The sequence below is a fragment of the Gorilla gorilla genome, chromosome 13 (genome assembly GCF_029281585.2).
Source record: "Gorilla gorilla gorilla isolate KB3781 chromosome 13, NHGRI_mGorGor1-v2.1_pri, whole genome shotgun sequence".
NCBI classification, from domain to species: domain Eukaryota; kingdom Metazoa; phylum Chordata; class Mammalia; order Primates; family Hominidae; genus Gorilla; species Gorilla gorilla.
Genome location: NC_073237.2, coordinates 28,570,007 through 28,590,361, shown reverse-complemented (window position 1 = coordinate 28,590,361; position 20,355 = coordinate 28,570,007). Strand labels below are relative to the sequence as shown.

Sequence of the window (20,355 nt, the reverse complement as noted above, 5' to 3'; positions counted from 1 at the left end):
TCTGCTTCCCAGCCCATCTGCCCCTTGCCCACACCCCAGGGAGGGAGCTGAGGCTGGCTTGTTTGATGCTTTTAATATCATTATTTGTGTTACACGATACACAACCAAGGATGATGGTCAATACTGCAATGAAAATGTTAAAAAAAATATTATACACGGCTCATGTCTTCCACACACCTTCCTGGAAATAAATTAGTGAGCACGGAGAAACCTGGCTGGGTGGCAGCCACAGCTGAGAGAGGAGGGAGTGTTAAGGCAGTATCTACAAGGGGAAGGGTGGCAGGAGGGCAAGCTAAGGCCTAGATTCTTCCCTCCAACCTCCCAGACAGGGAAGGAGGGAGCCACACCCCTCCCTAGACACAGAAGCTGCCACTGCCAGCTTCCTGCCTCTCTCTGCCACACATACACTGCCTCAGTTGGAAGCCCTTGCCTGCCAGGGAACTAGTATATCCTGTGGGGGGGAGATTTTCCCTGGTGTCTCAGGGCCACAGAGATTGAACAATGGGCCCGAGTCACACTGCAAGTCAGCAGCAAAGGCAGCAGTCTAAATGAGCCCCCAAAAAGAGGAGGTACCCATGTTCTAGAAAGGTGAGCCAAGGAGCCCCGGGGTGGTGGTGGTGGTAGTGGGAGGGCTGGCTCTGGGGTCCAGATGATGGGGGCACAGGGGTTGGGGGGATGTTGATCTGGGTGGGAGAGGTGGGTTCAGATGGGGGCCAGTATGGGCCTTGTGGGTCCTGCAGGTACCTTCTCTGTCCTTGCCTCCCTTTGTTTGGCATTTTCTCATCATCTAACTTGGGTCCCTGCACTAGAGGAGGTAGGGATGGGTTGGAGGAGTGGGGGGTGGTGAGTTGTACCCCAATATTTTGGAGCTGGCAGTTCCTGGGTATGATGCAGGGAGAGGTACCACCCTTCCTAAGCCAACAGTCTCACTCCCTCCTCTCATTGCTCCCCATTCCAGCTCCCACCTCCCAGGATTGGTGTCCAGAGAGTGGGCTGTGGGTGAGTCTACTGCATGCCTGCAGCATGTGAGTGGATCCATGGGAGTGGATCCACCAGCACATGTGGGGTGTTAGCATGAGATGATCCACCTGGGCCTGTGCTATAAGGTATGTGGGCACAGGCCTGTGCAGTCTTAGGCTATCTGTGCTTTCATTTTTCTTCACACGGTGGCAGGTCTACACTGCCCAGCCCCAGGGGTGGGCCTTCCTCACCTCTTCCCTCTTGATTTTCAGTCTCAGCTTTCCAGTCCCCTCCCCCAAACCAGCAATAGCAGAAGCAGCTGTATACACATCTTGATCTACAGACACCCTATACAGCCACACACAATAGACAACCCTCCAACACACACACACATTCACAGACAAACACGTAATCCCAAACAGAGCCACATGTGCTCAGACATACACAGTCCTGATAGGAACTGCCCCTTCGCCTTTCTACAGAGACACACAACTCCGCCCCACCCCAACCTTTAGGTGTACTGAGACACACAGAGATTGCCCCCTCCCCACCACAGAAATTTCTATGAAGAAACTCTTTCAGGTATAAAAGGATCTTCAACATAATTTCAGCTGCTGTTCATTTTCTAGTTGAGGAAACTGAAGACCAGAGAAAGCAAGTGGCTTGTTGAAGATCACAGGGAGGGGCCAGAGCTACAACCAGAACCCAGGCTTCTGACTCCCGGTCCAAGGCTGTCAGCCCATTGCACTGCTGAGCCGCCTTCTGCACTGTAAACAGACCACACAGGCACTTCCCTACCAGGGACACCCACATCTATGACAGGAATAGACTGAGGAGAGACAGGTCCAACAGAGACACACACCCACCCACCCCCTGACAGCCTCAGAGATACACACACATTCTGCTAAGCACTCCCTACCACATCCAAACAACCACATCCATATAGCCACTCGGCCCACTGGATTCACCAAAGCTTGCTCCTGGATTCTTACTGGGAAGCAGCCTCCCACGTCTTGGGCTGGGGTGAGGGGAATGGGCCATTGGAATCCAGCCTTACTCCCTGCTTCCAGGCTGGGATTAAGACCAATGAGCAGAAGCGTGGGTGAGGGTGGGGGCAGGGTGGGGTGGGCTGGTGGCAGACAGATAGATGCATTGGTGAGGGGCCAATTAGGACAGATCACACCACCCAAACCTCAGCCTGTCTGTAAGGCCCACCTTACCCTGCCCCACTCCCAGAGTGCAAGGAAGCGGGTGAATGGGGCAAGAGGAAGAAGGCAGTGATCCAATGGGTGAGGGGCACTACCCGGTTGGGCAGCTTTGCCAGGCTTCCCATCTGAGGAGGGGGAAATGCAAATAGAAACATGGGCCGGTAGGGGGCGTGTGAAGGGGGCTCCGAGGTGCTGGGACCCGTCCCCACTGCCCTGGGCCTTTCTCCCTCCGAGCCCCTTTCCTGGTTAGGCTGAGGCCGGGGCTTGGGAGTTCATGGCTTCGCTGGGGTGGGGCCAAGCCCCTGGCTTTGTGATCCCCCCACTCGTTAATGTTGACCTCCCTGCCGTCCAGTTTTCTCTCTTGGCCAGCCCTGGGAAGCGGGGCAGGGTGCTGGGTGAGGTTCCCCCAGGTAACTGAACAAACGGCCCCCACCCCTCCTCAGCTCCCGGGTGGAGAGAGACCCGGTTTTGGTTTCTCCAGCTCCATGAACACACAGAGGTACACGTCCTACCATAGGAGGAAGCAATGACTGTTATACGAGGTTGGCGGCTGTAGGGGCGCGGGGCCGGGGGCAGGCAGACGAGCTGGGAAGGGGTCGGCCTCTGCCCGTCCTACCCAGCCCTTGGCGGCCCCGCCCCGGCGACCGCAGCGGCCCCGCCCGCTACTGAATGTGGCAGGCGGTGGAGGACGTGGCCTGGCAGCACATGCACGTGGGGTTCACGGACTTGGGGGGGATGAGGTCTAGGTCCTCGTCGTCGGGGATCTCATCTAACCGGTAGCCGTCCTTCAGCAGCTGGATGTTCAAATCTTGGTTGATCTGCTGTAGGCAAAGGGGAGGGAGGTCAGGCCCGAGCGGCAGGGAGGCACCACCCACGGCTCTGCGGCCACTCCAGGCCGTCTGCGCCCCAGTCCAGCCAGTGCCCTGGATATCAGCCCCGCCCTGTCCCGGGTCTGTCCGTACCCCCAGGCCTCGCTTCTGCCTAGGCGCCCTCCTTCGCCTCTGGCCTCACTTTCTTTCTAGTCACCCCTTCCCATTCTATGGTCAACTTCACACCTCTGGTCCTGCTCCTATTCGGGTTTTGCCCCTATCTCAGGCCGGCTACTAGAGGATATCACCTGTATTTTACACCCGTTCTATTTAAATGGCCTGCTGCAATCTAAAGCCCCGCTCCTAACCCTGGGCTCCCCGCACTTGAGGCCAGTAACCACTTCTCTTCATCCTATCCCAGGCCCACCCTGTGCAGGGCACCACCCAGCCTTGCCCAGCCCTCTTTTTCCTTGTACTTGGGCATTGGCCCCAGCCCTCCCCCTGGATGGCGGTGATCCTGCCCGGTGGTGTCTAGGGTGAGAAGGGGTAGGGGCTCACCTCAGCAGAGGAGTAGCCGGAGGAGGAGTATCTAGACATGTCAAAGTCATCATCGCTGGCCACGGAGGAAAGAGAGGGAAAGTGATACCAAGAAATTACATAGAAAACTCTCTGCAATCCCACCTCCCATTAGTCAGCATCCTATACCTCCCTTACAGTTCCAAATAGCAAAATCTCAATACAAACTGTGCTTGCTGTGCAAATGCAGGATTTTAAAGACAAGTTCCCAAGCCCCACCCTTAAAATCAGTTGCTATCCTTAACCTCCTTCTAAATATAGCAGTTACTCCTTTCACCCCCTTCCTTCTCATCTTTTTTTTTTTTTTTTGTAGACTCAAATCACCCTGACTTGTAGGATATTCCCAAAGTCCAAGTCTAGCCAGGTGTTTTCCAGGGAGTAGGGCTCCTTCCTGAGGGGAAGGGGCATTAAGCATCATATTCTGCTGTCCAGAGACAACATCACAGGCCAATTAGGGACAACCATTGGATCAGTTGTCCCAGGATGACAGCAGACAGCGCAGGCCCCCCTTTCCTCTCTCTGCCACCTCTCTTCAACCCCCAGTCCCTGGTGTAAAAAAATTCCCATCCCTGGAGAATTCACCCTTGGAGAGATTCTGGCTGAAGAATATCCCAATTCTGACATTATAGCAGGTGTGGCCTGTACAGCCCACTTGTGCTACACAGGTTCGTTTGGGCTGCCCAGCTACCCCCAAGCCCCCATACACACCTGTCCGTGTCAAGGGCTACCAGTGGCTTCTCATCGGGGCTCTGGTCAAGTGAGGAGTAGCCTTTATTGGGGACGACCAGCCTGGGTGAAGAATTTCGGGAGTTAGAGTGGCAAAGTGGAGCATAGAAACCTGGCAAGGGACTGGGTTGGGCCCCGTCCCACCACTTCCTTCCCTCCCTCCCCACCTTGGATCCTGTTAAGGCTGTCTCCTCTCAGAGAGGAGCTGGGCCTGAGGAGGGAGGGAAGAGGGGGAGGCTCAGGACCAGCAGAAATAGGTCCTGGCTGGCAGGGTCCAGGTGGGGTAGGGAGGGCCTCTACCTTGTTCGGGCCATGACATTGTTCTTCTTGGGTTGCTGGTTGACAGGGCTACCCATGCTGCCATTCTTCAGGGAGCCCTTCCGGGCCAGCTCCCGCTGCTTCTCTGCAGGAGAACATGGGAAGGAAGCTGTGTCCTGCCCCTGAGGCCACCCTGTCTTACTACTCAGGGCAGCCTGGGCTGGGCCTCCACTGTGAAACCACTTGCTCCTAGAAGGACTGAGGCAGGGATCCCAACTCCAGGCCCCTGCTGCTTGGTGGAGATAGTACCTGGCCCTGCACAACCTGAGGCAGACAGTGGGGGGCAAAAAGAGGAGGCTGCCCCCTGTTTTCCAGGAACCACAACTCCCATGTTAGGGTAGTTAGTGTGTACTTGATGCCAGGGAAAGGCTGGCGGGGGAGAGACAATCACAGAAGGATGGCGCAGTCAGAGAGGGCTTCCTTTAGGTGACACCATGACCTGGAGAGAGGTGGACATTCTAGGAAGGAGGGATAGTGTGTGCAAAAAGGCATTTAAAAGTGAGCCTAAGTGTGGCTCTGGATAGAGGGGTGAAGAGAGAGGTCAGGTTAGAGAAGTAAAATTCATTTATTCAGCCACTTATTCAACAAATATCCATGTCACTAATTATATGTCCAGTCCTGTGCTAAGGGGCCGAAGACTCTCTCTGGTTACAAACTCAGAACATGAAGGACTTGAATGCCAGACAGAGGAGTTTGGGATTAACGCAGAAGGAAGAAGAAGCCACTGAAGGTTATGGTGTGGGAGGCGCAGGATGGGGCTACAAGGTAAGGGGCAGGAGGCTGGGGGAGCCCATTTGGCTACGCTGCCTGAGTGGTGCTCCTGACTCCTTTGCCAAGGTCTGAGTTCTCCAAGGTTCCAAAGCCTACCAGGTTCATGGAGCTGGCCATCAGGTGACCCAGTCCACTGCCTGGTATGTGACAACTGTTACCAGAAGTAGCTTTCTGGGTCTTGGAGGAGTCCCATCTACTCTTCCCTACTCATCTCAAGTAAAGGCCAGATCTAGGAAAAGGAACTGTTAGGTGGAGAGGGACACTAGGGAAAATGACTCATAAAATAGCCAAATGCTCCAGAGGGTAAGGATGGGAAGGACCTTTACAGCTACTGTGACTCACTTGGAAATTTCCCCTGACCTCATGTCTCTGAATCTCTGTCTTCTACTCTTTGACCCTCTTTCTTTGCCACTGCTCAGTTGATTCCAGCTTTTTCCCAGCTTCTTTCCAGCAGGTGGCAGCTGCCATTACCACTCCAGGCCTCTAGGGGGTGCAATTTGCCTTAAAGTTCCTGGTGGTACTAGGTGCAACTGGGACAATGCTGTGAATTTTCATGAGGAGCTTTGATGGTAATGTAATGGGGAGAAAAAAAGATGTTATTTTAAAAGCATGCTGAAATTGTTTGAAATAGTGGGAAAAAAGCAAACAATAAACTGGCAAAACCAAACTAAAGACTACTATACAACCATTTAAAAGAATGAAGTCACAATATGCTGACATTGGAAGGAGCTCCAAGATTTAGGTGGTGGAAGAAGGAAGGCCAAGTTTCAGAAAATGTGCACAATATGATACCACTTATGTTAAAATACAAAGTAAAACTACAGAAACTGAAAAGGCTTGGAATAGTTACCTCTTAGGAGGAGAATGTGATGGGGGAGAGTAAAGAAGTTATGCTTGTTAAAATACTTGTATTGTTACATTAAACAATAATAGGCTGGGTATGGTGGCTCATGCCTGTAATCCCAGAACTTTGGGAGGCCGAGGTGGGTGGATCACTTGAGACCAGGAGTTCCAGACCAGCCTGGCCAACATGGCGAAAGCCTATCTTTACTAAAAATACAAAAATTAGCTGGGCATGATGGTGCGCGCCTATAATCCCAGCTACTTGAGAGGCTGAGGTAGGAGAATCGCTTGAACCAGGGAAGCGGAGGTTGCAGTGAGCCAAGATCATGCCACTGCACTCCAACCTGGACAACAGAGAGAGACTCTGTCTCAAAACAACAACAACAACAACAACAACAACCAACACCCCTGATAAATAAAATTGGCTGCAGTTTTAATCTGATGTCCTAGGAATAGAAACAAATTCCAAGGAGAGAACTATTCTTGTTTAGAAAAACAGCTCGAGGGGCTCCCTGGATGTGGTCTGGAAGGAGAGAAGCAAGCAAGGTAAGAAAAAAAAATAGTAGTTGAATAATAAAATACAGGCCTCTGTGGAAAGGAAGGAGAAAGTTGTAGGCAAAGGGCCCTTAGGACTGAGGAGGCATCAGTAATTGTTGGGCAGCTGGAGCCTGAGGAGGAGGATGGACAGGAGGGTGGTCTTGATGGCAGAGGAACTTGGAAGGATAGTAATGACCTATATTTAATTGTAAACTCTTTCCTGTATGTCCTGTTTTGTAATTTCTCTTCAAGAAACCAAAGTTTTCATAAAAGTGTGTTATATACAGCAGCCATGAGACAGTGAAACTTTGGTCCCTGAAGGGAGAGGGACAGCCCATGAGGTGAAGGGAGGGCAATAGTGGTAGGAGCTGTGGACAGTGGCCACAAGCGAGGGGACTTCACAGGATCAGGCTGCACAGTAAACTGACTTTGGAGTGGACATGAGACAAAGCCACAAGGGAAATGTGACCCAGAAATGAAGGGAGATATTTGGGTTTTCTAAGAAACGAAGGGAAAACTCCCCCAAATAGGTGCCAACTGGGCCCAGAGATCTCTAGATGGGCTGAGATTGTAATCGGGAGAGGGGCTCGGCTTCTAGGGTTGGAACTCTCTTTCCTTTCTATCCCTTAGACATACAAGTAACACCCCACTTCTTTTTTTTTTTTTTTTTGAGACGGAGTCTCGCTCTGTCGCCCAGGCCGGACTGCGGACTGCAGTGGCGCAATCTCGGCTCACTGCAAGCTCCGCTTCCTGGGTTCACGCCATTCTCCTGCCTCAGCCTCCTGAGTAGCTGGGACTACAGGCGCCCGCCACCGCGCCCGGCTAATTTTTTTGTATTTTTAGTAGAGACGGGGTTTCACCTTGTTAGCCAGGATGGTCTCGATCTCCTGACCTCATGATCCACCCGCCTCGGCCTCCCAAAGTGCTGGGATAACACCCCACTTCGAAGGCAGCTTCCTCTCAGCCTGATCCAGTGTTTGATGGGACTTCCAAGTCCTCTCTGTGGGGTTCCATGCTTTTCCCCCTGCAGCTATCCCCCAGAATACCTGGAACGTTCTTGGCTTCAGAGATGCCTCTTAGAGTTTCAGGCTCCTGCAGAGAACTGTAACTGCCCTCTTTGCCTGCAGGAGACAAGGTGCCTCGCAGTGCCAATGACTTGAAGGCTTGAGTCTTGGAATCATCTAGGCTGAGCTGGTTTATTTGTGGCACCTCATTGTAGACCCAGCCCAGAGTATCTTGCCTAGTCCCCACATCTCCCTCACCCCCCAGACACACTCACCCAGCTTCACTTGGAGCGGGGATGGTTTGTAATTCATGGCTACTGACTCACCCTCCCGGGCGTCACAGTCTCCGTCAGAGATGGAGGCGGCGGCTGGGTCCTGTGGGGAGAAAGCAGTAAGACAGAGAGTTGTTAGGGAGTGAAGACAGGGGGCTGCTCTCAGTCCTGAAGCTAGCCTTCCCACCTGCCCTCTGGGCTTCTGTGAGCATTCACCCCTCAGAGCAGGCAGGGCATTCAGGGAGAGAGGGGCAGACCCATCTACCGTGGGACAAAAACACTGGGCTAGGTAGAAGAACCAAGGATCTGGGTTCCATGTACATCCAACTTGGTGTCTGTCCTCAAAGTCCTGTGTGGTCCAGCCTCCTCCAGAAAGCCCATCATGATTTCTTTAAACTCACAGGACTTCCTTCTCCTAACTCCCATACTAGTAGCCCTTCCCCTCAGGCCCTTCCTGTATACTTGCTTGGCAAGGTCTTCCTAGGTTCCTGTGAGTTTAAGTCTGGGTTAAGGGGAGAGCAGGTGCTGTCTGAGATGGGTCTTCTCCCTCTGTTTCCCTGTGCTGGACAGTCCCTTCACAGGATCCAGAGAACTGACTGACCAAGCCACACCAGCCTTCAAGGCTACAGCCACTGGACAAAAAATAGTTCTAATGAGGACTTCTCCAGTTCACAAATGACACCTAAAGAGTGTCTCCTGGGAGAACCTGAAAAGTTGGCTAGGTACAGTAGGTGAGAAGACAAATAATGACAAACCAGCAGGTGGCCAGTTAGTCTTTTGCTGCCCAGAGTGCAAAACACCTGATTCTACAGATGGTCAGGAAGATAGGAAAGCACACATTCTGTGTATTGTCCTGAGTCTGGAACTTTTGACATCCTCCTCACTGCCCTCTTCACTTCACTAATCTCTAATTGGGCTGGGAACTGTGCTGTCCAGAGTCCTTTTTTTTTTTTGAGACGGAGTCTTGCTTTGTTGCCCAGGCTGGAGTGCAGTGGTGCGATCTTGGCTTACTGCAACCTCCGCCTCCCGGTTTCAAGCAATTCTCCTGCCTCAGCCTCTTGAGCAGCTGGGACTACAGGTACACGCCACCATGCCCAGCTAATTTTTGTATTTTTAGTAGAGACAGGGTTTCACCATATTGGCCAGGCTGGTCTCGAACTCCTGACCTCATGATCCGCCTGCCTCAGCCTCCCAAAGTGCTAGGATTACAGGCATGAGCCACCATACCTCACTAAGAGTCCTTATCTAGCCTTGCCATCCCCTCCCAAACACCCTCCTCTGCTGCAAGATCCAGGGCCGTGCAAGTGGCTGAAGTCATCCACATTCTCCCTGAGACTCTGAGGACCAAATATTGACAGGGGTGCTGCCATCCTAGCTATAGGATGGGGGTCTGGCTTCCCTTTAATAAGAGTAGATTCACCTTTATTTCATTTATATATCAGCCTGTTGCAACTTTTTGGTTGGAGAAAAGGTTCCATTTTTTTAAAAAGGTTAAAATCTTTTGATTTTAAATGTTTAAAAATGTTTTATTATGGAAATTATAACAAGTAGAGAAAACAGTATAGTGAGATCATAGGTACCTATCAACAGCTTCAACAAATATCAACTTATCACCCATTCTTTTTAAAAATGAGGAAACCTGGGCCGAGAGGGGAAGTGTATTACCCAAGGTCAGTGATGGAGTCAATAACCTTTCAAAGCATGCAGGGAGGGACATAGGGAAGAGAACATGATTTGGGCTTGGAGTTAAAGACAGGCCCTCTGGGAGGCTGCTCCATTCCTGCAGGCCCAAGCATCAGTCTGCATATTAACCTCTTCCCTTGTCTTTGCATTTTAACCAGGGCCTGTAGATTGCTAAGCTTAAGGTGTGAGGAGTGCAGAAGGGATCCAAGGCTGCTGCCTGTTCTGCCTTTGCGGATGCAGGGAGTAGACAGATGGGCATGTAGAATGCTGCCACAGTGTCAGGCCCAGGGATCTGAGTGGTTGCTGGTGACCCAGCAAGGGAAGGATATATAACCATTATGGTGGCTTCTGTTCCCTTTAAAATGAGGCAGTGGGCATGAAAACATGCTTGTCACTAATGGGAAAGGGAAAAGTCTAGCAGGTTTGAGAGGGAAATCCTGGCCTTGTCTGTGTTCCTTCAGGCCATCCAGAGCACAAGGCTCTGGGTGGGCTCTGTTGCCACAGTGGTTTGCAAGTTCCTGAGGGCAAAACCTGTGCCTCCCTCCCCTGCTTTGATCCCTAGCCCTTAGCCTTGACTGAGTAGAAGAAGGGCAGGAGGCTTTGCTCAGAGAGGCTGGGTGCCGCAGTGCCTGCATCTTGGGCAACTTCCCATGCTGCAAGTCCTTCATCCTCCCTGGCTCAGCAACCTCCTTGACAGACTAATAGACAGCACCTGTCCTGCACAGCCTTGGAGAAGCAAACCTCTAGTGGCCCTGACATGCCTCTCTGCAGCCAAAACAGCCTCTCAGCTGCTACCTGCAAGGGAGGTGGAGATGGGACAGCTGGGCTCTGGATTTCCTGTGGGCCCCAGAGACTGCTCACTGCAAAGCAGCCAGAGGGAAGGCTTTTTAAAGGGCAAATCCCATAAACATGCTGATAGGACCCTACCAGGGCAGCACTGGCACATTTCTAAGTCCCAAGTCACATTCCTTCACTTTTTTGGTAGCATTCATCACATGTCACATATAACACATCCATTTGGAAAAGGCTTCCTCCCTTGGCTCATCTCTTGCCTCTTTGACTATCATTTCTCTGTCCTCCCACAACCCTTTGCCTCCTCTGTAGGGTCCTGCCCTTGGCCCTCTTCTCTCTCCTTGGGGAGCCCTGATGTCTCCTATAGTTCTGATTGGCATTTTTACACTGATGACTTCTAAATCTGTGGCGTTTCAATCCTGCTTCTCCTCCTTAACCTTCTAACCCATCTATCACATGAGAGTGTTAGGCCTCACCATCCTTTCCCTGGGGCTGATTTTTAAAAACACAAGCCCTTAGACATTTGGAGCTAACTTTTTACTCCTCAGTGCAGATGAGTTCATCAAAGTTTCTTCTCTCAGTCTGGAGGTACTGGGTATAAATGGTAACATGGGAGGTATATTTCACAGGAAGGACAGGGCTAGGAAGCTGTTGAGCAACTCTGGTCACAGGGACTCACATGTGGTCCTTGAGGCCTACTGGGAAGTTCCTCGTGGTATTTGATCCTGGATGAAACTGCCAGCTCCTTTGGACCACAACTCAGGAGGGCCTGACCAGGGGGCAGAGCCCTAGGCTGAGAGGTCCCATGCAAAGCCCGCCATTCAGCATCTCCTCCATCACTATCCATGACAGAAGGCCACCTTAGTGGCAAGCACAAAGATCTCTGGCACTGTGCCTGCAAACATAAGCCTTTACTGTGAGCTTCCTCTATGTCTTCCCTTAGAAATGCAGCCAATGCACCACAACCATTGCATGGCAATGTAATCAGGGAGATTAAATGTAAAATATTCATGAATGTAAGTATCAGAAAAGACTCCAGGCAGAAGGAAGTGCCTGGCTCCAAGAAATCAGGGAGAATTTAAAGTGCCCCCCAAGGACATCTGAAGGCGTTAGCTAGATCCGGGAACTAGAGTGGAGATTAACAAGATTATTAATAAACACTCAGCAGAGACAGACATTGAAATGCATCTCTAACAGCAGCCCATGTTTCTGCAACCCTTCAAATAAATTCTCTGAAGACTACAGAGATGATTAATAGCCCAGCCTCACTGTTTCTGGGACAGGATATTTAGGCTAATAGCTAGTGCAAAGCCAATATAGCTAGAGGAAGGCAAAAGCATCAGAAGAATCCTTAGAATTATAATAGTTTGGTCCACTGATTTTCATTAAACTGTGTTCCCTGAGTGACTGTGAAGGGGAAGCTATAGGATGGGGGTCTGGCTTCCCTTTAATAAGAGTAGATTCACCTTTATTTCATTTATATATCAGCCTGTTGCAACTTTTTGGTTGGAGAAAAGGTTCTATTTTTTAAAAAAGGTTGAAATCTTTTGATTTTAAATGTTTAAAAATATTTTATTATGGAAATTATAACAAGTAGGGAAAATAGTATAGTGAGATCATAGGTACCTATCAACAGCTTCAACAAATATCATCACCCATTCTTTTTAAAAATGAGGAAACCTGGGCCGAGAGGGGAAGTGTCTTACCCAAAGTCAGTGATGGAGTCAATAACCTTTCAAAGCATGCAGGGAGGGACACAGGGAAGAGAACATGATTTGGGCTTGGAGCTAAAGACAGGCCCTCTGGGAGGCTGCTCCATTCCTGCAGGCCCAAGCATCAGTCTGCATATTAACGTCTTCCCTTGTCCCCCTGCCCCAGGGCTGTACCAACTCATGAACTGTCTTTAGCTGGCTGGCCTTACTTGTTGGAGCTGTGGGTAGTGCAGTCAATACAATGGTAGGCTGGGACCCAAGAGATCCCAAATAAGCAGGATAAAATTGGGTGGTAAAAAAGGGAAACAAACGAGAAAAACCAAAGTGTGGAACCTTCAAGGCTCATGCCTGGAGTCTTAAGAAGGAGGATCTGGATAAGTAGATGGAAGAGTCTGCTTTCCTGAATGACCCGCAGACTTTTACGCGCTACTCTGGTAGGACTCTAGGTGGCAAAAAATAAAACTTGTAGAGGGTCTTGTAGTTCCTAATGTATGTCTTCAGATCCACGAGCTTATCTGATTCTCAAAAGTACCCAGTAGACATGTGATTGCCTCCCCAACGTTCAAATTATACTCCTCCTCCACTGGGCAACAGACATATGACTTGGATGGGCTGACCTCACTCTCAGTGCCAAGGGGATGCTCTGACTAAAGGAAGACAATCTACACAATCCCATCCTCCTTGCCACACAGACTGAAAGAAAGATTGTAATGGTTAAAAGCACAGACTCTGGAGCCAGAGTGCCTAGGTTCAAATTCCAGCTCCTCCAGTTAGTAGCTGTACAATCTGGGTTTCAGCTTCCTCATCTGTAAATGGGACTAACACTAATACCTAGTTCAAGGGTTCTTGTGAGGATGAAAGGAGTTAATATGTATTAAAGCAGTCAGAATAGTCCTTAGCATAGTATACCCTTAGCACTATATCCATGTTAACTGTAAAGATATCATTAGTATAGGTTCAGTGAGGCCTACACTATCATGGTCAGTGTGCCCTGGGAGTGGCTGGCCTGTAGCTGTAGCCCTGAAACCACATAGGTTGGAGCCTGGCTTATATATGGAGGTATCTGTAGAAAAGGTGTGCCCTCCTTAGGGTGATGAAAGACCTGACCACAGGGCACCCTGTTTCCTCTCTTCCCTCACTCCAGCATGATACAATTCTTTCATTTATTTAATGATGATAGGGCTCACAAATACAAATAGAAAAGAGTCCCAGCTGGGCATGCTGGCATGAACCTGTAGTCCTAGCTACATGAGGCTGAGGCAGGAGGATCACTTAAACTCAGGAGTTCAAGTCCAGTCTGGGCAACATATTGACATATTGAGACCCTGTCTTTAAAAATAAAAAAAAAAAGGGCTGGGCATGGTGGCTCACGCCTGTAATCCTAGCACTTTGGGAGGCCAAAGCGGGCAGATCACGAGGTCAGGAGATCGAGACCACGGTGAAACCCCATCTCTACTAAAAATACAAAAACTTAGCCAGGCACGGTGGTGGGCGCCTGTAGTCCCAGCTACTCGGGAGGCTGAGGCAGGAGAATGGCTTGAACCCAGGAGGCGGAGCTTGCAGTGAGCCAAGATTGCGCCTCGGCACTCCAGCCTGGGCGACAGAGCGAGACTCCGTCTCAAAAAAAAAAAAAAAAAAGAAAGAAAGAAAAGAAAACAGTCCCATCTTTAAGAAGTTCCCAATAATTATTAATAAAGGTAACCAAGAGCCATATAAAAGTAGAGGGAATGGGACAAAGGGAGGGTGGTCAAAGGAGACACTTGAAAAGATCTTAAAACATTAGGTCACCAGTTAGTTTAACAGCGAGGAGTAAGGACATTCAGGGAACATATGAAAAGTCTCAGAAGCATGAAACTAGCATAGTACATTCAAGGAATAGTCGGCATTTTGCTATAGTTGAAGCTCAGAAGGTATGGTGAAAAGTTGCAGGAAATCAAGTTGGTGGAGTCAGGAGGGGGCTCAGATCATGCTGGAAGGTGGGCTTTGATTTTTTTCTTTACTCAGAAGATGATGGGGAGCCAATGAAGCCTTAAGCAGGGAGTAACATGGTCAGATTTGAGATGGAAAAGGACCCTCCGATAGCCATGTGCAAGACGCCTGGGAAGGGAGTGAGATTGGAGGTAAGGATAATTAGGAAACTACTGCAACAATGCCAGCAAGAGATAATAGGGGCCTGAACCAAGCAGCAGCAGAAGATAAAAGAACAGAAAGGAAGATGTCAAAAAACAGTAGAATTGGCAGGCTTCTGATATAAAATGTAAAACAAAGGGTCTGGACATTCCTAGTTTTCTGTCTGGAGGTAATCGGGAAGAGTACTAATTATTAAGACAAGTTATTAAATGCAGAAGAAGGCACAACTGCATTGCTAGGGAAAAATCAGATGAGTTCATTTGGGAACATGTTGAATTTTGAGGTGTCTTTTGGACACCCAGATGATACCACTGGGTGTTGGTAGGATTTGAAGTGTGGGAGCTCAGAAAATGGGTGTGGGCTGGTGGTGATGTAAGTCACAGTGAAGAATAAAGTCTCTCAGAATGAGCAGAGTGAAAAAAAAAAAAACCAAGGGTGAAGTTCTGGGAAATATCCAACCTTAGGTAATGAATGGAGGAAGGAGACTGGGTAGGAGCAGAGAGGAATAAGAGTAGAACTAGGAACCATTCAAGTAGAGTTTCAAGGTGGAAGAAATCAACAGTGTCAAATAAGCAGGTGGGTCCATAAGATAAAGACAAAATTTAGAAATAAGAAAGTCATAGGTAGTCTCAGTGAACACAATTTTAGCTGAAGAGTAGAAACAGAGCCCAGATGACAAGGGATTTAGGAGAGAATAGGAGATGAAGAAGCAGACAGAGTGACCACAGGCCGTTCTTTAAAGGAGCAAGACTGAGAAGGGAAGAAATGAGAATGGGTGGCAGCCAGAGAGAGCTTTAGAGTTCTAGAATTCCTTTAGAGCTAGGGAATACCAGACCTGTCCTAGACTGAGGGGAAGGAAGCTGTGTAGAAAAGGAGATGTTTGAGGGGGCATGGTCTTTGAGGAATCATGAGCAGATGGAGCCAGAACTTTGGACCATGGGAGGGAGTCTCCTTAACAAAACAGAAGGGAGGTAAGGAAGGTGAGGTGAGGAGAGGAAAGGAGGAAGGGAGGTGGGGGAATCAGATAACATGGAGGCAGAAAGGGGGTGGAAAGTTAGGGGAGTTCCTTCCTTAAAAAAACTCATTAGTAAAAGGAAAAAGGTGAACACTAAGGGGTTGGGAAAAAGAGGAATATTTGGTGGTTGGCCAGAGTGGAAGGAGATCAGACTGGCTGGGCTCTCAGCTACAATCCTCATCTGTCACCCAGCCATGGATCCAGTCCCGAGGATGAAAGGCGCTCTCCGTGGTGCTGAACAATCTTGCCATTGTCTTGTGGACTGAACATGATAATCCAGGGTAGAGACATGATTCAATATCAGCCTTCCCAAGAAGAGGTGACCTCTGTTCTCACCTCCAAGTACCAATTCTTAGGAAGATGATGAAAATGGAAATGGATTTAGAGTGACGTATGAAGAAGCAAAGCGCTCATACCAATACTATTTAACCCTTCTTCACAGAACACAGAAGAATTTTCCTTTAGTTTTAAGGCTAATTGGGGGAGGCAGTTCTGAGTTGGAGAATGCTGGAAGGCTACTTCTGGAATAAAGTCGTGCCTGTTCCTGTTTATTTTCCCTGGATAATAGCAGGAGGCAGGATAGACAGAAAAGCAGAAAGCAGAAATCAGGGCCAGGAAGGATAGTGCTGATAAGAAATGGGAAGTCAGGGAAGGTCTGTGGCTCAGGCCACTCTCTGACAAGTGGGCACAGTAAAATAGAGCATCAAAGACCAGCTCTGTTCCTTATCACAAATTTATCCATTGGTCAGCTGAGAAACTTGGGGCTGTGGTCTTCCTGTTCAGGGCTATTCCATTCCAAAACATCTCATGGCAGTGTGTAGAAATAAGCATGTTTAGGTATCAACTTTTAGAGGGAGATCCAGCAAGTATAACTTAACTTCACTAAGTGCTCATGGTTGGGTAGAAATCTTGCCTCTGGTCCAAGAATAGTTAGTAGCAATCTATGCATTAGTTAGATGGCTCTATTTCCCTGCAGAGGGCTGTCCATTCAGCCTAAAGCATTACCATCTTCTCTGACTCCACACCTCAACATATGAGTTATCTGGCCAATGACAGCTCTTACTCTGCAGTATGACCTGAAGTCACACCTCAACACACTGGCCATTTCTGAATCCCACTGTTGGGCAGCTCCTGTTTTTGTTCCCCATCTCCCTTTCTCCAAGTTCTCTCCAGGCACTGCCTGCAGAGCCAGGCAATTGGCCAGGACTTATGTCCTTTTGGGACATATTAAGATCCTTAGGGGACAGGTGCAGCAAACCACCATGGCACATGTATACCTATGTAACAAACCTGCATGTTCTGCACATGTATCCCAGAACTTAAAATAAAATAAAATAAAACAAAATAAAAAGGTACTTAGGGATCCCACTTACAGGGAAAGACAAAGACTTCTTATAGGGATAAGGTCTTTGTGGGAGATCTGGAAGAGAATCAGGAAAACATAATGGAGAGGATCTCTCCAAGTGTTAGTGGGTCTTACAAATAGGGGGAGAACAGAAAATCTGAAGAGAAAGTTTGTGAAGCCTACATTTAGGAGAGAAGGCAGAGAATCCTGGCTGGCCCAGGGAGTCTTCTCTTATCAGTCTAAATCTCCCAAATCTTCTAAGTTTTTCTCTAAAAGAAGACCCATTTCAAATAAAGTCAACACAGTGAGTGTCCACTCTCCAGCTCTGGACTATGAGCTGGCAGTAGAATGCAGAAGAGGAAAGCATCTTTCCTCTTTCTTTTCTTTTCTTTTCTTTGTTTCCTTCTTTGTCATTTTTTCTTTTAGTTTTTTAGAGACAGGGTCTCACTCTGTCATCCAAGCTGGAGTGCAGTGGTGCTGTCACAGCTCACTGTAACCTTGACCTCCTGGGCTCAAGTGACCTCCTGCCTTAGCCCCCTGAGTAACTAGGTCTATAGGCACACATGGCCACTATGCCTGGCTAAATTTTTTTTTTTTTTAGAGAGGGGGTCTCACTATGATGCCCCAGTGGGGAAAACACTCTTTCTTTCCACACACCACACTTCTGCAGAGCATTTCCATTTTGGGGTATGGTCAAGTTCACCAAAAAGAAATGGGAAGGATTATCACACTCGGGCTAGAGTTTGGGAGCTCCAACTGGTCTTGGGAGTAGCTGAGGATTTTCTGACTCCTTAAACAGCTGCTAGTATAGAATTCATTACTAAAAGTAAGCACCGCCAAGCCTTAGTATCTTTAATGGTATCTGTCGCTGGGACAACCAAAATGGTGGAGGGTGCTACTGCCCCCAGGCCTAGTAACAACTGTAGCTATGAAAAGTTTTATAGATTTTTCTACTATAAAGTAATACATGCTAAAATTTTAACAAATCACCTTCAGTTTCACCACCTTGAGAAAAACACTTGATAATGTTCTACGGTATGTGAGTCTTTTGTGTATACTACAGCAGCAAAACTCTGGGGCTTCCCTTCCTTCTTTGGGAGTTGGTGCTGTTCCCATCTTCATGGTCATAGGAGTGAGCCTCTAGGAACTATGCTGGTTCTATGTGATTCCACCCAATTGGATAAATGCCTGGATGAGGCAGAGCAAATTAGTCTCCCCCAGAATCGGGAAGTGGGACTTAAATGGAGATGTAAAGTTCAAGACTGTGGATTAGGTAACAGAGAGAGCCATTGGGGAGGGAAACAAGAATACAGCTGATGTTCAGAAAGAAGTAAACACAAGAGACGGTGAGAGTGCTCCCTAGGTTTCAGTCTCTGGTTCTAGAGCCTGCCTTACCCATCCAAAGCTTGACTTCATGCTGTGCTTAGGCATTATAAGAAACCCAGCCTAGGCAAGATAGCAAGAAGGTGACTCTCCAAAAAGACAAAAAATTAGCCAGGTGTGGTGGCACACACCTGTAGCCCCAGCTACTCGGAAGGCTGAGTGGGAGGATCGCCTGAGCCCAGGAGGTTGAGGCTGGAGTGAGCTATGATTGTGCCACTGCATTCTAGCCTGAGTGACAGAGTGAGATCCTGAGAAGAAAGAGAAAGAAAGAAAGAAAGAAGAAAGAAAGAAAGAAGGGGGGGAGGGATGGAGGGAAGGAAGGAAGGGGAAGGAACGAAGGAAGGAAGGAAGGAAGGAAGGAAGCGGAGAGAAAAGAAAGAAACCCTAGTGTCTTCATAGTCTGTTCTCTTTCTTAGCTTCAGTTGGGTTTTTTATTTTGTTACTGTAATCAGAGAGTAGCAACTAATACATGTGCATAGAACAATGTTTAAAGAACATAGTATATTTTGTGGCTGGGCCCTGTGGTTCACGCCTGTAATCCCAGCACTTTGGGAGGCCGAGGCAGGAGGATCACTTGAGGCCAGGAGTTCGAGACCAGCCTGGCCAACATGGCAAAACCCCTTCTCTACTTAAAAATATAAAAATTAGCTGGGTGTGGTGGGGTGCTGAGGCATGAGAATTACTTGAACCTGGGAGGTAGAGGTTGCAGTGAGCCAAGATCATGCCACTGGACTCCAGCCTGGGCAACAAAGTGAGATTCTGTCTCAAAAAAAAAAAAAGTATGATATTTTTTATTTCTGTATTTTTAAAATTAGTATCAGAACATAATCAGCTCTCCATGTTCTTTTTTTTTTTTTAAATAGAGGCAGGGTCTTTCTTGTTGCTCAGGATGGAGTGCAGCGGCTATTCACAGGCACAATCATAGCTTACTACAGCCTTGAACTCCTGGACTCAAGTGATCCTACTACTTCAGCTTCCCGAGTATCTGGGATTACAGGTACATGTCACTGCACCTAGCTTTATCTTCTCCTTCTTCCTTCTTCCCTCTTCCCTCCTCCTTCTTCCCCTTCCCTTTCCCTTTCCCCTTCTCCTTCTTCTTCTTTTTGGAGTCAGAGTCTCGCTCTGGTGCCCAGGCTGGTTGCCCAGGCTGGAGTGCAGTGGTGTGATCTCGGCTCACTGCCTCAGCCTCCTGAGTACCTGGGATTACAGGCATGCACAACCATATCTGGCTAATTTTTGCATTTTTAGTAGAGACAGGATTTTGCCATGTTGGTCAGGCTGGTCTCAAACTCCTGGCCTCAAGTGATCCTCCTGCCTTGGCCTCCCAAAGTGCTGGGATTACAGGTGTGAGCCACCATTCCCAGCCCCTAGCTTTATATTCTTACATAGTTTTTGTAATTATCAGTTTAATGGCTGCATAATACCTATAGAGAGGATGTCGAGTAACTTTGTAACCATTCATTTATTTTTGACATTCAGGTTGTTTGCAACTTCTCACTATTATAGATAATGCTACACTGAAATCCACATATATTTACATTTAGGATCATTTCCTAAATAAAGTAGATTACTCAGTAAAAAACATGAGTGCTTTTAAGTTTCTTGATAGATATTGCCAAAATGCTTTCCCAAAGGATTGTTCCAATTTACAATGCCTCCAGTCATGACTGAGAGTATAGCTGGTTTTTAATGCTTTATTTTTCACTGTGTGCCAGGGAATTTCAGGTCATCACATTTACCCATTATCTTCCATGAGAGCTCTGTTCCAGTCCTCATTTACCTGGTTCCCTCTGGGAAATCTTCTTTCATAGAACAGAATTTCCTCAGGGCATCACCTGCCAGACAAAATACTCCTGACTTGAGGCCACCAATTAAGAACAAAAGGAGGGAAGACTCTTACACTGAAGATTGGGAAGGGCCTTAAGTGGAGCACCAGCGCTGCCTGGCAACTGGGCACTGTGCTTTAGCCAGTCCTCACCTGTGCCAGCATGTCAGCTGTAGGAACCGTGACGGTAATTGTGGAGCCAGAAAGCAAATCTCACAGAGTGTGTCCCTTGCACATCACAGAGATGTGGGGTGGGAGAATTAACCAAAATGGCTTTGGAGTTACCCCAGCTAGGGCAGCAGCTCCTATTACCCTACCTATTATTTAGTTTTCAGAAATAGCTACTCAGGAACAGGGAGAGAAAAGGATGGTGAAAGTATGAAGCTGGTAGTGAGATGGTAAAAAAAAAAAAAAAAAAGGATTTGTTTCTGAAATGAAGAGACAGG

At 48.4% G+C, this 20,355-nt stretch overlaps 1 protein-coding gene across 8 annotated transcripts in view; it reads right to left on the bottom strand.

The window, feature by feature from the left end:
• Positions 1 to 58: 58 nt before the first annotated feature.
• FAM219A (family with sequence similarity 219 member A) overlaps positions 59 to 20,355 on the bottom strand; it is a 60,648-nt gene continuing 40,351 nt past the window's right edge. For 2 of the 8 annotated variants that reach the window (XM_004047953.4, XM_055351664.2), the window contains exons 2-6: positions 8,079 to 8,127; positions 4,580 to 4,682; positions 4,262 to 4,342; positions 3,536 to 3,590; positions 59 to 2,989 (exon numbers count right to left, since the gene is read on the bottom strand). In XM_004047953.4, coding sequence (XP_004048001.1) covers positions 2,831 to 2,989; positions 3,536 to 3,590; positions 4,262 to 4,342; positions 4,580 to 4,682; positions 8,079 to 8,127 — 447 coding nt within the window. In that variant the 3' untranslated portion in view covers positions 59 to 2,830. Of the gene's footprint in view, positions 2,990 to 3,535; positions 3,591 to 4,261; positions 4,343 to 4,579; positions 4,683 to 8,027; positions 8,128 to 20,355 lie in introns of all 8 variants that reach the window. The other 6 variants (XM_055351663.2, XM_019033421.3, XM_055351665.2 and 3 more) reach the window with 3 other exon arrangements.